This window comes from Oncorhynchus gorbuscha, linkage group LG23 (assembly GCF_021184085.1).
Source record: "Oncorhynchus gorbuscha isolate QuinsamMale2020 ecotype Even-year linkage group LG23, OgorEven_v1.0, whole genome shotgun sequence".
Taxonomy (NCBI): Eukaryota; Metazoa; Chordata; class Actinopteri; order Salmoniformes; family Salmonidae; genus Oncorhynchus; species Oncorhynchus gorbuscha.
In genome coordinates this window covers 68,036,861-68,054,465 of record NC_060195.1, presented here as the reverse complement: position 1 = coordinate 68,054,465, position 17,605 = coordinate 68,036,861, and the positions used below count along the sequence as shown (strand labels likewise).

General features: G+C 42.3%; 1 protein-coding gene across 1 annotated transcript in view; it reads right to left on the bottom strand.

The window, feature by feature from the left end:
* Positions 1-6,246: 6,246 nt before the first annotated feature.
* LOC124010729 (adhesion G-protein coupled receptor G7-like) overlaps positions 6,247-17,605 on the bottom strand; it is a 29,167-nt gene continuing 17,808 nt past the window's right edge. The window contains exons 11-16 of the mRNA XM_046323374.1: positions 11,438-11,550; positions 10,787-11,118; positions 10,457-10,538; positions 9,807-9,965; positions 9,362-9,521; positions 6,247-9,105 (exon numbers count right to left, since the gene is read on the bottom strand). Of these exons, the coding sequence (XP_046179330.1) occupies positions 8,917-9,105; positions 9,362-9,521; positions 9,807-9,965; positions 10,457-10,538; positions 10,787-11,118; positions 11,438-11,550 (1,035 nt within the window). The 3' untranslated portion in view covers positions 6,247-8,916. The remainder of the gene's footprint in view (positions 9,106-9,361; positions 9,522-9,806; positions 9,966-10,456; positions 10,539-10,786; positions 11,119-11,437; positions 11,551-17,605) is intronic.

The window sequence follows — 17,605 nt, the reverse complement described above, 5'->3', positions numbered from 1 at the left end:
GTGCAACGCCTTGTTGTATCAAGGGGTTCAAATGAAGATAGAAATCATAGGCTCTAGAATTGTGAGATACAAACGTGAAGTTTCTGTACTGGGGTTTTCTGAAGTGTTTTAGAACGAGTAGTGCACAATTGGTTCCCTCTACCGACCACTTTTCACCCTTGAAAGTCATGGTAGATTACAAAAATAGGCAAATGAACCCCGGATTGCTGATTAGTCTCAAAGTCATAAAACACATATTCCTCTGAATGTTCATCTTCAGCCAAGGGCTGAATATAGCACTCGTGTGGCACTTCTTGAACCACTTCAGTGTCTCTGCTTTTCAAAGGACCTTTACAGATTGGGCAATGTATGATCCCACACACGTGAGTTTTGGGGTTGACTATTTTAAGGTTGTAATTGCAATGGCATTTTGGTAATTTCTTGTTAATGTCACAACTGCTTACAGATGTACATGCTTTGGGGTGCCAAGTTTCAATTTTGTGTTTTTCATAGCAGTAGGCCGAATGACATGTGCGTTGACAATCCACACAGGGTGTTAGGTTTAAGGGTTGCATCGGACATTTTTCATCCTGACATACTGAACAGTTATAACGACAAGAGTGCCCCCCCCTTTCTGGTGTAGCCTGTATGACATGATGGACACACATGGTGCTCCTAAAAATCTCTGATGTTGGTAATAGCATAATAATGGGCGTTTTGCACATAAAAGTACAGAATCTGAGGATGAGGTGGCGGGTTGTTCTGGAATTTCAAGAGAGCTGAATTACCTCTACTATGGTACAAAACCACAATCTTGATGTTCAGAACATTTTCAAATTTCACTACGTAAAGAGAAAGCGACAGCCTACTGTATACCTAAATCGACGGCATTTTGGAGCTCCCTAGCCTTTTGTAAAGCTCCTAGATCAGTACATCCAGGGTTGAGTAAATGTGATAGGCCTATTGCAAAGCATAACTGATTAACAGGATTGTTAACGTTTATGAGATATGCCTTCTTATTGTTTATGATTTCTGATTGCACGAGACTATCAAGTTTCCTTCTCTGAACCCCTCTGACTAGGGTCCTATCAGCAATGATGGCTAAATTAGATTGAACAAGGCGCTCCAGCAGGGCAATAAATTGTTCAAGATCTGCTTCGCCATTGGGTAAAACAAGAGATGCTGTGTTTCGCAGACTATCTCCACATATTTCAAGTTGTAAGACATCCCGAGGTCCTGCAAAACCTGTAGCCCTTTCTAAAAGTTCGCCAAGAGTATCCAAGATCATCACATAAAAACTGCATAATCAAGGCTCTGATTCATACATGTGAATTTAAAAAACAGACAAATATCTGTATTGCTGAATTTATTGCAGTACACAACACATCTATCAATACGATCACCACTCTGATTTATTACACAATTTTCCAATTCCTCAAAAACATTGTGGGGTTGCTCAGAGTCTTCGGACATAGGAGTTAAAGGAGGTGTGTGTGTGGGGGATGTTGAAGATGTTGTGCTTTCATTCATTTGGTTAATTAAGGATGTGAGTTCCAGGGGGACCTGTGATAATGGGTGTTCATGTGTCTGAGTTATTGATGGGGAGGTTGGCCCTGTCTCATTCATTTGGTTAATTAAGGATATGAGTTCCTGGGGGACCTGTGATAATGGGTGTTCAGGTGTCTGAGTTATTGATGGGGAGGTTGGCCCTGTCTCATTCATTTGGTTAATTAAGGATGTGAGTTCCAGGGGGACCTGTGATAATGGGTGTTCAGGTGTCTGAGTTATTGATGGGGAGGTTGGCCCTGTCTCATTCATTTGGTTAATTAAGGATATGAGTTCCAGGGGGACCTGCGATAATGGGTGTTCAGGTGTCTGAGTTATTGATGATCTCTCTTTTGACGAACATATCAAGACTGTTTCAAGGACAGCTTTTTTCCATCTACGTAACATTGCAAAAATCAGAAACTTTCTGTCCAAAAATAATGCTCGAATCCTGACTAGAACCAACAAATGTGATCATATTACTCCAGTGATAGCCTCCCTACACTAGCTTCCTGTTAAGGCAAGGGCTGATTTCAAGGTTTTACTGCTAACCTACAAAGCATTACATCGGCTTGCTCCTTTGTCTGCGTTGTTGTGACCGCTCTTTCCTGTGGATTTCTGAACATAACGCGCCAAACAAACTGAGGTATTTTGGATATAAAAATAATCTTTATGGAACATTTATTGTGTAACTGGGAGTCTCGTGAGTGAAAACATCCGAAGATCATCAAAGGTAAACGATTAATTTGATTGCTTTTCTGATTTTCGTGACCAATCTACTTGATGCTAGGTGTACATAATGTTTTGTCGAGCGATCGATAAACTTACACAAACGCTTTGGATTGCTTTCACTGTAAAGCATATTTTCAAAATCTGACACAACAGGTGGATTAACAAAAGGCTAAGCTGTTTTGCTATATTACACTTGTGATTTCATGAATATAAATATTTTTAGTAATATTATTTGAATGTGGTGCTATGCAATTCAGCGGTTGTTGATGAGAATTATCCTATTAACGGGATGGCAGCCATAAGAAGTTAAATAAACACTCACTCAATAGCGTGAGAATGGAAGGACAGGATGTACATATATGGGTGTTACCAAGTGACCCATAAAATACGTCATAAATCACTGCTTTGACGGTTGCCGTCTACTGTATTCTCTCTGTTAGGTAACCAGTAGTTGGATGACCAGTAGTAGCTGCAGGGTATTCAGTAGTTGGAGTGCCGGTAGTTGGTGTGTCAGTAGTTGGAGTGCCGGTAGTTGGTGTGTCGTAGTTGGTGTGTCAGTAGTTGGAGTGCCGGTAGTTGGAGTGCCGGAAGTTGGAGTGCCGGTAGTTGGTGTGTCAGTAGTTGGTGTGTCAGTAGTTGGAGTGCCGGTAGTTGGTGTGTCGTAGTTGGTGTGTCAGTAGTTGGAGTGCCGGTAGTTGGTGTGTCGTAGTTGGTGTGTCAGTAGTTGGAGTGCCGGTAGTTGGAGTGTCGGTAGTTGGAGTGCCGGTAGTTGGTGTGTCGTAGTTGGTGTGTCAGTAGTTGGAGTGCCGGTAGTTGGAGTGCCGGTAGTTGGTGTGTCAGTAGTTGGTGTGTCAGTAGTTGGAGTGCCGGTAGTTGGTGTGTCGTAGTTGGTGTGTCAGTAGTTGGAGTGCCGGTAGTTGGTGTGTCGTAGTTGGTGTGTCGGTAGTTGGAGTGCCGGTAGTTGGAGTGCCGGTAGTTGGTGTGTCAGTAGTTGGAGTGCCGGTAGTTGGAGTGCCGGTAGTTGGTGTGTCGTAGTTGGTGTGTCAGTAGTTGGAGTGCCGGTAGTTGGTGTGTCGTAGTTGGTGTGTCAGTAGTTGGAGTGCCGGTAGTTGGTGTGTCGTAGTTGGTGTGTCAGTAGTTGGAGTGCCGGTAGTTGGTGTGTCGTAGTTGGTGTGTCAGTAGTTGGAGTGCCGGTAGTTGAAATGCCGATAGTTGGAAGGTCAGTAGATGGCATATCAGTAGTTGGAGTGTCATTAGTTGGAGGAGCACTAGTTGGAGTGTCAGGGGTTATAGGGGCAGTAGTGGTTGGAGGGTCAGGGGTTATAGGAGCAGTAGTAGTTGGGGTGGTTATGTCAATGGTGGTTGGAATGGCAGAGGATGTGCTGAGATCCCCCTGTGACAAAGATACTTTATAAAATATAATGAACTCAGTAACCACATAAACAAGGACACATAGTGTCAGTTGCTATAAGCATGCTATAAAGATGATCCATGCTGTTCCAGTTTCATTGTGTCTGCATCAGTGTAGAAAGGTTTTCTACTGTACTTTATGAGAGAAAGAAGTCATTATCACTGCCAATAAACGGCTGATAGCAAAGGCTACTCTGTTATAAACTGTATATGAGACCTGACAGTAGTCTATTCACAGTATGTAAACAATGGCTTAACAGTAAATCGAACGTGTTTGGATAAAAGTCTGAAACAATGTCTTCATTGATGCTATTGTATCCCTCGCAGCAAACAGACAAAACATAAATCAATCATTGACTATACACCAAACTTAAAAATTCATAAACCAAACTAAAAACAGTAAGGTTATATATGGATAATAATCATTTCATAATTTAAATGCATCATACATTTTTGCACATCTGAAGTGAAAGCAATTTTCCTACACAATTCTCAATCATAGAAGACTCTTAACCTCTTAACCTCTTAATGAACATCTTAAATCACCCTGAATAAATCAAATATAGAGCAAGTCTTATCTGTAGCAAAGACAGCCATAATCCATGGAATAGCCTTCATTTCTCAGAACAAGAATAGACTGATGACTTTCAGAAGAAAGTTCTTTGTTTCTGGCCACTTTGAGCCTGTAATCGAACCAACAAATGCTGATGCTCCATATACTCAACAGTCTAAAGATGGACAGTTTTATTGCTTCTTTAATCAGAACTACAGTTTTCAGCTGTGCTAACATAATTGCAAAAGGGTTTTCTAATGATCAATTAGCCTTTTAAAATGATAAACTTAGATTAGCTAACCCAATTAGCCATTGGAACTCAGGAGTGATGGATGCTGATAATGGGCCTCTGTACGCCTATGTAGATATTCCTTTAAATATCTGCAGTGTCCAGCTACAGTAGTCATTTACAACATTAATCATGTCTACAATGTATTTTAATGGACAATTTTAATTTTTAACAAGGGCATTTCAAAGCGAGCCCAAACATTTGAACATTAGTGTATATATATATAATATATATACATACAGTAGCAGTCAAATATACATATATACTGTATATAGACAACATCCACATACACTATGTACACTATGTACACAGTGAACACCAGGTAAAAAAAACTGCAGACTACACTATAAACACCAGGCTAAAAACTACAGACTACACTCTAAACACCAGGCTAAAAACTACAGACTACACTATAAACACCAGGCTAAAAACTACAGACTACACTATAAACACCAGGCTAAAAACTACATACTACACTATAAACACCAGGCTAAAAACTACAGACTACACTATAAACACCAGTATAAAAACTACAGACTACACTATAAACACCAGTATAAAAACTACAGACTACACTATAAACACCAGGCTAAAAACTACAGACTACACTATAAACACCAGGCTAAAAACTATAGACTACTCTATAAACACCAGGCTAAAAACTACAGACTACACTATAAACACCAGGCTAAAAACTACAGACTACACTATAAACACCAGGCTAAAAACTACAAACTACACTATAAATACCAGGCTTAAAAAACTACTGACTAGACTATAAACACCAGGCTAAAAAAAACTACTGACTCCACTATAAACACCAGGCTAGAATGCTGGTTGGCAGCATCCTGGAACTAACCCCTCAATCCACCACTCAACTCAGCCCTGAATCCCTACTGTCTGCTTCGCTCTGCCACAGCTCATTCCTTGCCACTCCTTCAATGCCGAGCAGCCCCATGGCTCTCCAGAGTGATTGGCCTGTCAAGCGCTTGCAGCCGACCTCACCAGGTAGATTTTAGGCTCTCCATTCATTCTGCTGACTCTGAGGGATTCAACAGGATGAGGGACTGGTATTTCTTGATCTTCTTCTCATGTTTCTTCTTAAAATTATCTGCTGAAATTGTTGCAACCCCTATTACTAGCCTGTTCAACCTTTCTTTCGTATTGTCTGAGATTCCCAAAGATTGGAAAGCTGCCGCAGTCATCCCCCTCTTCAAAGAGGGTGACTAGACCCAAACTGGTACAGACCTATATCTATCCTACCCTGTCTTTCTAAGGTCTTCGAAAGCCAAGTTAACAAACAGATTACTGACCATTTCGAATCCCACCATACCTTCTCCGCTATGCAATCTGGTTTCAGAGCTGGTCATGGGTGCACCTCAGCCACGCTCAAGGTTCTAAACGACATCATAACCGCCATTGTTAAGAGACATTACTGTGCAGCCGTATTCATCGACCTGGCCAAGGCCTTCGACTCTGTCAACATTCTTATTGGCAGACTCGACAGCCTTGGTTTCTCAAATGATTGCCTCGCCTGGTTTACCAACTACTTCTCTGATAGTGTTCAGTGTGTCAAATCGGAGGGCCTGTTGTCTGGACCTCTGGCAGTCTCTATGGGTGTGCCACAGGGTTCAATTCTCGGGCCGACTCTCTTTTCTGTATACATCAATGATGTTGCTCTTGCTGCTGGTGATTCTCTGATCCACCTCTACACAGACGACACCATTCTGTATACTTCTGGCCCCTCCTTGGACACTGTGTTAGCTAAACTCCAGACGAGCTTCAATGCCATACAACTCTCCTTCGTGGCCTCCAACTGCTCTTAAACGCAAGTAAAAGTGCAGCTGTCTGGGCTGTCTGCCAACCCCCCACGTGTGAAGGTTTGTTGGTGTGGGGGGTTGGCAGAGAGTTCAAAGAAAAACATTGTACACAGAGCAAAGTAGAAACTTAATCCGCTGCCCTTCCATGTTCCAGGTGAGTGACCTCTCTCACGCTCCCCCAGCATGTCAAGCTGCCCTGTTTTTTATGGCTACGACTCTGACTTGCCTGCTTTCTTCCTCAGCTTTTCATACCTCCCTCTGACATGCCTGTTTTCTTCCTCAGCCTTTCATACCTCCCTCTGACTTGCCTGCTTTCTTCCTCAGCTTTTCATACCTCCCTCTGACATTCCTGTTTTCTTCCTCAGCCTTTCATACCTCCCTCTGACATGCCGGCTTTCTTCCTCAGCCTTTCATACCTCCCTCTGACATGCCTGCTTTCTTCCTCAGCGTTTCATACCTCCCTCTGACATGCCGGCTTTCTTCCTCAGCCTTTCATACCTCCCTCTGACATGCCTGCTTTCTTCCTCAGCCTTTCATACCTCCCTCTGACATGCCTGCTTTCTTCCTCAGCGTTTCATACCTCCTTCTGACATGCCTGCATTCTTTCTCAGCGTTTCATACCTCCCTCTGACATGCCTGCTTTCTTCCTCAGCCTTTCATACCTCCCTCTGACATGCCTGCTTTCTTTCTCAGCGTTTCATACCTCCCTCTGACATGCCTGCATTCTTTCTCAGCGTTTCATACCTCCCTCTGACATGCCTGCTTTCTTCCTCAGCCTTTCATACCTCCCTCTGACATGCCTGCATTCTTTCTCAGCGTTTCATACCTCCCTCTGACATGCCTGCTTTCTTCCTCAGCCTTTCATACCTCCCTCTGACATGCCTGCTTTCTTCCCCAGCGTTTCATACCTCCCTCTGACATGCCTGCTTTCTTCCTCAGCCTTTCATACCTCCCTCTGACATGCCTGCTTTCTTCCTCAGCCTTTCATACCTCCCTCTGACATGCCTGCTTTCTTCCTCAGCGTTTCATACCTCCCTCTGACATGCCTGCATTCTTTCTCAGCGTTTCATACCTCCCTCTGACATGCCTGCTTTCTTCCTCAGCCTTTCATACCTCCCTCTGACATGCCTGCTTTCTTCCTCAGCGTTTCATACCTCCCTCTGACATGCCTGCATTCTTTCTCAGCGTTTCATACCTCCCTCTGACATGCCTGCATTCTTCCTCAGCCTTTCATACCTCCCTCTGACATGCCTGCTTTCTTCCTCAGTGTTTCATACCTCCCTCTGACATGCCTGCATTCTTTCTCAGCGTTTCATACCTCCCTCTGACATGCCTGCTTTCTTTCTCAGTGTTTCATACCTCCCTGCTTTCTTCCTCAGCCTTTCATTCCTCCCTGCTTTCTTAGTCTTTCATACCTCCCTCTGCACCACAGCACTCCTTTGGATCTGCTTTCTTCCAGCTTGACCTGGTTCTGCATCCCCGAACCAGTCTGCCTTGGTTTACTGACCCAACAATGTCAATTTGCAAACATGTGCATTGCCAAAACATTATTGGGCAATAACACTTTTGATATATATAAATGGTGTGTGTATTACTATAGGCAATAATGGAGGTCTATGAGATATTGACAGAGGTTGAACTTGCAGCCAATCAATTAGATGCTTTATACAATCTGTGAGTAACAAGTTGGAAATTAACACTTTAAGAGGCAGCTCAACTGAGTGGCTGACAACCAAATGTAAATTCAAATAAACATAACTTTTGTTCAACATATTTTGTCATGCCATTTAGTAAAATGACCATGTGGTTTTCATTATTGGACTCCTCTATATTTTTACACAAACATTCAAAGATGGTTAAAAACCCGGACGTGAACTTGAGCAAAACTGAACCTGATTAATCACACATTGTCAGTACTAATTGTGTATAAAATGGGATATTACATGTCTGTACAATGTTGTTGACCTCTAAAACATAATTTTTGGTATCACAAAATTACTAATATGTTATTTATTAATTTGAGGAATTCTTGAAAAATATGCTCTACCAGGCGGTTGAGTTGCACATTAAAGGAATGCTATTTAGACAAAGCTAGCTATTATGGACAATGGAAAAATATTGTTGTGGGATGTTTTTGTCTGTGCAAATATAAATATATTTTCATATTCATATCAGTATTTAAAGTATGCCTGTTATCTTCAATTTGTTTCACAAATGTTTTCAGGTCATGTAATTTTACAGGTATTATGAACATATAAACAGTAAACATTAATGTATATATATTTGAATAGTCATATATTGACACACAAATATATCATATTGTATTCATATTTGATATCAGTCATCCTTTATCTTGGCGTGTCTTCCATTATAAGTAACTGAAGCAGACATGACGTTAATTAATGTACCATTTTTCAGATGATTTAAAAAGCATATGTAAAATCCAATACAAAATGAGTTTAACATAATTGGGCAACTGAACAGGCTGGTTGAGATGTTAGCAATCAAATACTAATTATTTATGGCCTATATTAAGAATAAATACACATATTTTTCAGAAGAAAAAAAATCATGTGGCAGTTAAAGGGTTAATGTGTTGACAGAATAGGGTCCAGCTGTGTGTATGATTCTACGTTATCACTGTGCTTGCCTCGCCATAGACTGAACCTCTTGGTGTGACGTGGGATCTCAACACGAGAGACAGATTTCAAAGCATCTGCCATCAATTTCTTGACAATTGATGTTCTTGCGGTGAACAGAATGAAAATCTGCAAACCCTGTGGAGCGAAAGCACAAACACAAAGACGTTATCAAGGATTTTCAGGAACACACAAGGACCAACAAAATGACAAACAAAAGGTAACATTTCCATAAAGAGCAGCTCAATTTATTTGTTTACTAGGTGTCTAATTTTCATTAATGTCTGGATTCTGTGGTACAATAGTACACTAGTATTTCTAGTTTACATTTGAGTCATTTAGCAGACGCTCTTATCCAGAGTGACTTACAGTAGTGAGTGCATACATTTACTACCTGAGTGGTGGTGAGAACACAGAAGGAGATGTTGAGTATGGTGTACATGGTCTGGTTCTGTGGAATGAGCAACAGATAGCCCAGGATCCAGGAGAGACCGAGCACCACAGCCAGAGAGAAGCTACTGAGGAACTTCTTCTTCATCGATGTGTGTCTTGTACTGGGAAACATAACCAACATACTTAGATTGCTGTAATAGACTGCTGTAATGCTGTGGTATAAGAACAGTATGCTACCATTGACTGAGTGGGTTAGAGCCGTGGTGATCACTACATTTGATGATTTTCTTACTAACGACAATTAATAATAATAGAATAATAATACATATTATTTATTACAAGCTAAGTAAGTAAGACAATAAAGCATTAACAAGCATTTAAATCAAGACATCTTAATGACTACAACTTTGTACTTCGTGCCTCCAAAATGCCCCAATTAATGTTACCTGGTTAAATGTGGGTTGGTCTTGCATGTTGTAACTGCAAAACATACCAACACCACTGTGTTGAAGATAAGCATGAACGCCACAGGGACCAGGAACCCCCAAAACATTGGCAGCTTGAAGTCAAAGTTCCCCTTTGGATCGAGGGCAGCAAGCCAGCAACTGACAGGTCAAATGAATGAATTAGAGAGTGGGACAATGTGACAGACAAAACAGAACGTCTGTTATTTGAGTAACATGGTATAAAGTAAACAAGAAACCTTTGAACGAAATAGAACATTATTTTAATAACTTATGTTTGAACTTTTTATATTGCTCTTGGCCAATTATTAGCATGCATTACAAACATGCATACGAATATTGAATGGGATAACCTTTTACAGCAGGAGTTATAAAATGTTATAAAGCAATTGCCCCACTTTAATTTAAATTGAACCTATTATGCAATAACCACTGAAGAGGAAGTAAATTGCAGTAGAGCACAGCACAGTACTCAGGTGTAATACTGGTAGTATAGCACAGTAGAGTAAGGTATAGTATAGAACAGTACAGCACAGTACACAACAGCACAGTATAATATAGTACAGCATAGTATAGTACAACACAGTACAGAGAAGTAGGCCAGGAAGTTGTATAGTACAGTATTAACTCACAATTCCTCCTGCCTGTATCCCAGTGGATCATCCACTCTGTAACTAATTCCTAAGGTGAGGGCCACCACAACTGCAGGCAGTCCTAAAGGAGAGAATGATGTTATTTCCTGGTAGATTTGCATGCAGCCATATACATAGTATATATATATACCACACATACATCCTCTAAAGACATTACATCACTATACAAGTTGCTTTTAAGTTCTATTTCAGGCTTATTAGAGCCTGAAAATATCACCAAGCATTAGTTTTAGTTCAAGGAGCCAAGGACTAATGCCACCAAAGCTTCTGAAACGACTAAATACTTGATGTTTCTCCATGCTGTCCTACCCCATCCGATGGCCACGGTATAGGCTGTGAAGTGTGACGGGCTGGTGGCCAGGCTGTTTCTGATCATTAGAAAGACATGTGTGGCGTACAGCGTGTTCCAGGTGAACGTCCCCAACAGGAAGTACTGCAGCAGGACTGCCACTGCAGTACAGGGCCCTCTGTCCTGCTCTGTGTGTGTGTCGGACGGGGGGAGAATGTTGTCCTTCTGTATTTTAGGTTTGCCCCGCTGTTTATGAGGGTTGTCCACTCCCAACATGAAGAGGTGGGTGAAGATCAGGAGACACACGCAGACGCTCACTAAGAGGACTGTTGGGTTGGTTTTGCGTGATTTCCTGGGGACAGGTGATAGACAACACTATGTTAGGGAAGTTAGATGTGTAACTATGGATGTGTTGGTTCATTAATAGTGGGTTTTATAATGGTTTCACCTATCAAGTCCTGTTGGATCAGACAAAGCGCTTCTTTACACTATTGAGAAGCACCCAATATTTTTAATTGGTTCTGGAACCCTCTAGGATCTTACCTGGTCACCATCTGGAATGTTACTGTATATTTTGAATTGGTTCCTGAACCCTGTAGGATCTTACCTGGTCACCATCTGGAATGTTACTGCATATTTTGAATTGGTTCCTGAACCCTGTATGATCTTACCTGGTCACCATCTGGAATGTTATTGTTAAACTCAACCCTATGATGGACATGGAGCATCCCAATATGGTGATCCAGTTTAGAACTTCAGCGTATTTAAAATCCCTCCTGAATGACTGTAGAAAAAAACAAACAAAAAATATTTCAACACTAAATTTCTGTCTCAATCATACTGTATAAAGGCCTCGCCCTCATCTGTCTGGATATTCTGTGGTAAACCATAGGTCAGCTGTTCCAACACTAGGGGTCACGACCCCATGTGGGGTAGCCTGATTTGAAAATGGGGTTGCAGGAGAATATCCAAAATCCTGCAAAAAAATACATATATATAAAATAGTGAGTGTCTTTGTTTCTCAAAATCACTATGATGTGGATAACCTTAAAAATCTAAATGAAAATTATTCAAATCTAAAACATAAAATTCAACCAGAAAGCGCCCTTAGATCGTGGGAAAAGGCCACACTTGACCGCTGCACTTGAATCATTCCCACTTAAGGTAACCACATTTAAAATACAAAAATGCGAGACAACAGGAGGATTTATGGGACAGTGCAACCTACCCTGTACCTAACTTCAAAATAGGCCAATGCATCATCTGTCAATCATGAATGATAATTCTTCATGTTTTGACAGTGAAATGTCCAAACTGCATCTGATAGCCAATCGTTTAATCTCAATGAGATTCATGAGAATATGCATTTAGATCGTATTGAGTTACTGTTTCATGCACAAGTTAGAGCAGATGGTGTTAAACTATATAGCCTTCATGATTTTTTTTCTCAATCAAAGCACATTCTGCCTATTGGCATGATCATATTTTGGGAATATACAGCTAACCAACCACCTGAATCTCATGAGGTGGTGTTTTTAATGTAATAGTAACATTATATTATGCTATTATATTTGATTATGTTATGTAGAATAATAAATAATAATTATGTGATCTTCCAAGATATTGATTCAGCTTTTTTATACAATGTGTGGGTCTGATCCTGAATGCTGATTGGTTTAAACTGCATTCCAGCTGGTGTCTAGTCCACAAGTTATCCCGACTAAATCTATGACGTTAAAATGCCTATTTACTCTGTCCCATCTGACATCTCAATCCACTATCTCATCAGCCCAGCCAGTCAATGTATAAACTTGATCTCTACTATAAAAAGCATCTAGATATTATCTCACATTTCTTTTTGTTTTCTACATTGTAGATTTGACAGGGAGACAACGTTTCTCAGCCAGTTGAAATCATGAATCAGCTGGTACCATTTTTATGGATATACAAAGAAATGTCAATTGGTAAAAGGTCAAACAAAACAAAGGGCAGCTAATTTGAAGTCTTTCCAGCTTCAGTTTGAAGTGATTGTGTTAGCTGTGTTGTTGTTGGCTAGCTCCTTTAAGTAACAGTGTCCTGACTAGTGAGCACATTTTCTCTGTCAGGCTAAATTTCATCCAAATAAATGTCTCGAGAAAACAGCTTAAACAAATGCAAATGCAGCTACTTTTCTGTTGTTTTGGCTGCAATGTTTGACGTGACTGTAAGTCACTAATACAAGACTAGTAAAGGCCCAATGCACTATTGTTGTGAAAATATTTATTATTATTTTCACATTTTTCAGGGGGTGCTGCACCTTCAGCACCCTACTTTCCACTGCTGTGCCTATCTCTTTCAGTCTAATATGTCTATTTACCTACTTTTCTAACTCTTCATCAGAAGATTTTTGAAGTAGTTTAGGAGGCCTATAAATGTCCTCTCCAAGTTTGCTGGAATTTAGTCCGAAAGGTTTTGAGAAATATTGGTTGATGATAGGCTAGGTCTCATCTTGTGCTGAGCAGATTATCAGATCTCAACACTGATTGGAGAAAAGTCTTTGACATCACCATGGCTGTAGGCTACCACATCCTTACGATATACAGGTATACACAGGTATACAGGCAACGGGACTGCAAGAGACAGGTTGGAATGTCTGACTGAAATACGGGACAAAGATGTTTTTTTTTCCTTCTAAATTGGTGGTGGTGTTTGAATGTGTTGATCAAATGTGGGACGTGATTGTTTGGTTGCGGGACAAAGGTCCAAAATGGAGGACTGTCCCGCACAATCCGAGACATGTGGTCACTCTATTCCCATGGTGAATGGCTAGGCCCACTCCCACTACGATATGAAACCACACACTATTTCAGGTATATTACCGCAACAATCGATAACCAGTCCTGCGCCGACTGAGATGGCCGCCTCGCTTCGCGTTCCTAGGAAACTATGCAGTTTTTTGTTTTTTTTACGTGTTATTTCCCAGGTCATCTTAGGTTTCATTACATACAGTCGAGAAGAACTACTGAATATAAGATCAGCGTCAACTCACCATCAGTACGACCAAGAATATGTTTTCCGCGACGCGGATCCTGTGTTCTGCCTTACAAACAGGACAACGGAATGGATCGCATGCAGCGACTCAAGGAAACGACTCCGAAAAAGAGGGAAACGAGGTGGTGTTCTGGTCAGACTCCGAAAAAGGACACATCGCGCACCACTCCCCAGCATTCTTCTTGCCAATGTCCAGTCTCTTGACAACAAGGTTGACGAAATCCGAGCAAGGGTGGCATTCCAGAGGGACATCAGAGACTGCAACGTTCTCTGCTTCACGGAAACATGGCTTACTGGGAAGACGCTATCCGATGCGGTGCAGCCAACGGGTTTCTCCACGCATCGCGCCGACAGAAACAAACATCTCTCTGGTAAGAAGAGTGGCGGGGGCGTATGCCTCATGACTAACGGGACATGGTGTGATGAAGGAAACATACAGGAACTCAAATCCTTCTGTTCACCTGATTTAGAATTCCTCACAATCAAATGTAGACCGCATTATCTTGCAAGAGAATTCTCTTCGATTATAATCACAGCCGTATATACCCCCCCCCCAAGCAGACACATCGATGGCTCTGAACGAACTTTATTTAACTCTTTAAAACCATTTATCCGGAGGCTGCATTCATTGTAGCTGGGGATTTTAACAAAGCTAATCTGAAAACAAGACTCCCTAAATTTTATCAGCATATCGATTGCGCAACCAGGGGTGGTAAAACCTTGGATCATTGTTACTCTAACTTCCGCGATGCATATAAGGCCCTGCCCCGCCCCCCTTTCGGAAAAGCTGACCACGACACCATTTTGCTGATCCCTGCCTACAGGCAGAAGCTAAAACAAGAGACTCCCACTCTGTGGTCTGTCCAACGCTGGTCAGACCAAGCTGACTCTACACTCCAAGACTGCTTCCATCACGTGGACTGGGACATGTTTCGTATTGCGTCAGATGAAAATATTGACAAATACGTTGATTCGGTGTGCGAGTTCATTAGAACGTGCGTCGAAGATGTCATTCCCATAGCAACGTTAAAAACATTCCCAAACCAGAAACCGTGGATTGATGGCAGCATTCACGTGAAACTGAAAGCGCGAACCACTGCTTTTAATCAGGGCAAGGTGTCTGGTAACATGTCCGAATATAAACAATGCAGCTATTCCCTCCGCAAGGCTATTAAACAAGCCAAGCGTCATTACAGAGACAAAGTGGAATCTCAATTCAATGGCTCAGATACAAGAGTAATGTGGCAGGGTCTACAGTCAATCACGGACTACAAGAAGAAACCCAGCCCAGTCACGGACCAGGATGTCTTGCTCCCAGGCAGACTAAATAACTTTTTTGCCCGCTTTGAGGACAATACAGTGCCACTGACACGGCCTGCAACGAAAACATGCGGTCTCTCCTTCTCTGCAGCCGAGGTGAGTAAGACATTTAAACGTGTTAACCCTCGCAAGGCTGCAGGCCCAGACGGCATCCCCAGCCGCGCCCTCAGAGCATGCGCAGACCAGCTGGCCGGTGTGTTTACGGACATATTCAATCAATCCCTATACCAGTCTGCTGTTCCCAAATGCTTCAAGAGGGCCACCATTGTTCCTGTTCCCAAGAAAGCTAAGGTAACTGAGCTAAACGACTACCGCCCGGTAGCACTCACTTCCGTCATCATGAAGTGCTTTGAGAGACTAGTCAAGGACCATATCACCTCCACCCTACCTGACACCCTAGACCCACTACAATTTGCTTACCGCCCAAATAGGTCCACAGACGATGCAATCTCAACCACACTGCACACTGCCCTAACCCACCTGGACAAGAGGAATACCTATGTGAGAATGCTGTTCATCGACTACAGCTCGGCATTCAACACCATAGTACCCTCCAAGCTCGTCATCAAGCTCGAGACCCTGGGTCTCGACCCCGCCCTGTGCAACTGGGTACTGGACTTCCTGACGGGCCGCCCCCAGGTGGTGAGGGTAGGCAACAACATCTCCTCCCCGCTGATCCTCAACACGGGGCCCCACAAGGGTGCGTTCTGAGCCCTCTCCTGTACTCCCTGTTCACCCACGACTGCGTGGCCACGCACGCCTCCAACTCAATCATCAAGTTTGCGGACGACACAACAGTGGTAGGCTTGATTACCAACAACGACGAGACGGCCTACAGGGAGGAGGTGAGGGCCCTCGGAGTGTGGTGTCAGGAAAATAACCTCACACTCAACGTCAACAAAACTAAGGAGATGATTGTGGACTTCAGGAAACAGCAGAGGGAACACCCCCCTATCCACATCGATGGAACAGTAGTGGAGAGGGTAGCAAGTTTTAAGTTCCTCGGCATACACATCACAGACAAACTGAATTGGTCCACTCACACTGACAGTGTCGTGAAGAAGGCGCAGCAACGCCTCTTCAACCTCAGGAGGCTGAAGAAATTTGGCTTGTCACCAAAAGCACTCACAAACTTCTACAGATGCACAATCGAGAGCATCCTGGCGGGCTGTATCACCGCCTGGTACGGCAACTGCTCCGCCCTCAACCGTAAGGCTCTCCAGAGGGTAGTGAGGTCTGCACAACGCATCACCGGGGGCAAACTACCTGCCCTCCAGGACACCTACACCACCCGATGTTACAGGAAGGCCATAAAGATCATCAAGGACATCAACCACCCGAACCACTGCCTGTTCACCCCGCTATCATCCAGAAGGCGAGGTCAGTACAGGTGCATCAAAGCTGGGACCGAGAGACTGAAAAACAGCTTCTATCTCAAGGCCATCACACTGTTAAACAGCCACCACTAACATTGAGTGGCTGCTGCCAACACACTGTCATTGACACTGACCCAACTCCAGCCACTTCAATAATGGGAATTGATGGGAAATTATGTAAATATATCACTAGCCACTTTAAACAATGCTACCTTATATAATGTTACTTACCCTACATTATTCATCTCATATGCATACGTATATACTGTACTCTATATCATCGACTGCATCCTTATGTAATACATGTATCACTAGCCACTTTAACTATACCACTTTGTTTACATACTCATCTCATATGTATATACTGCACTCAATACCATCTACTGTATCTTGCCTATGCCGCTCTGTACCATCACTCATTCATATATCTTTATGTACATATTCCTTATCCCCTTACACTGTGTATAAGACAGTAGTTTTGGAATTGTTAGTTAGATTACTTGTTGGTTATCACTGCATTGTCGGAACTAGAAGCACAAGCATTTCGCTACACTCGCATTAACATCTGCTAACCATGTGTATGTGACAAATACAATTTGATTTGATTTTGATTTGATTTTGATTTGGTGAAAACAAGTTGTGGGGAGGCACAGAAACTCACATCAATACCTTTCTCTGATAACACTGTAAATCTAAGAATTGATGCTATAGCTAGCAATCAATAGGAAACTGACTGAACCACAAAAAAAAAATCCCCAGCTTTCCAAATGGATGTTAGTTGTGAGGGCCGAGATGCCTGTTCATTTACTTTTGTTCGCTACATGTCGGGGATGCTATTCACAAGGATATATTGTTCTGTCTTACGATTTTTGAGCATGAAACAGCACAAAGGATGTTCAGTGTGCTGCGTGACTATACTGATGAAAACAGATTCCATAGGATTGAATAGTGGGCAAAAAAACAAACAGACTTTGCTGACTTTTTGTGAAATTAAAATAAATGTGTCGCACTGCCTGTGCAACTGTCATATTAGGGAAACTGAACGCAAGCATGCAAGAGAAATACTCAAATATTCTAACATTCTGCAGATGAGTGACCGTAGATTCAGAGGAG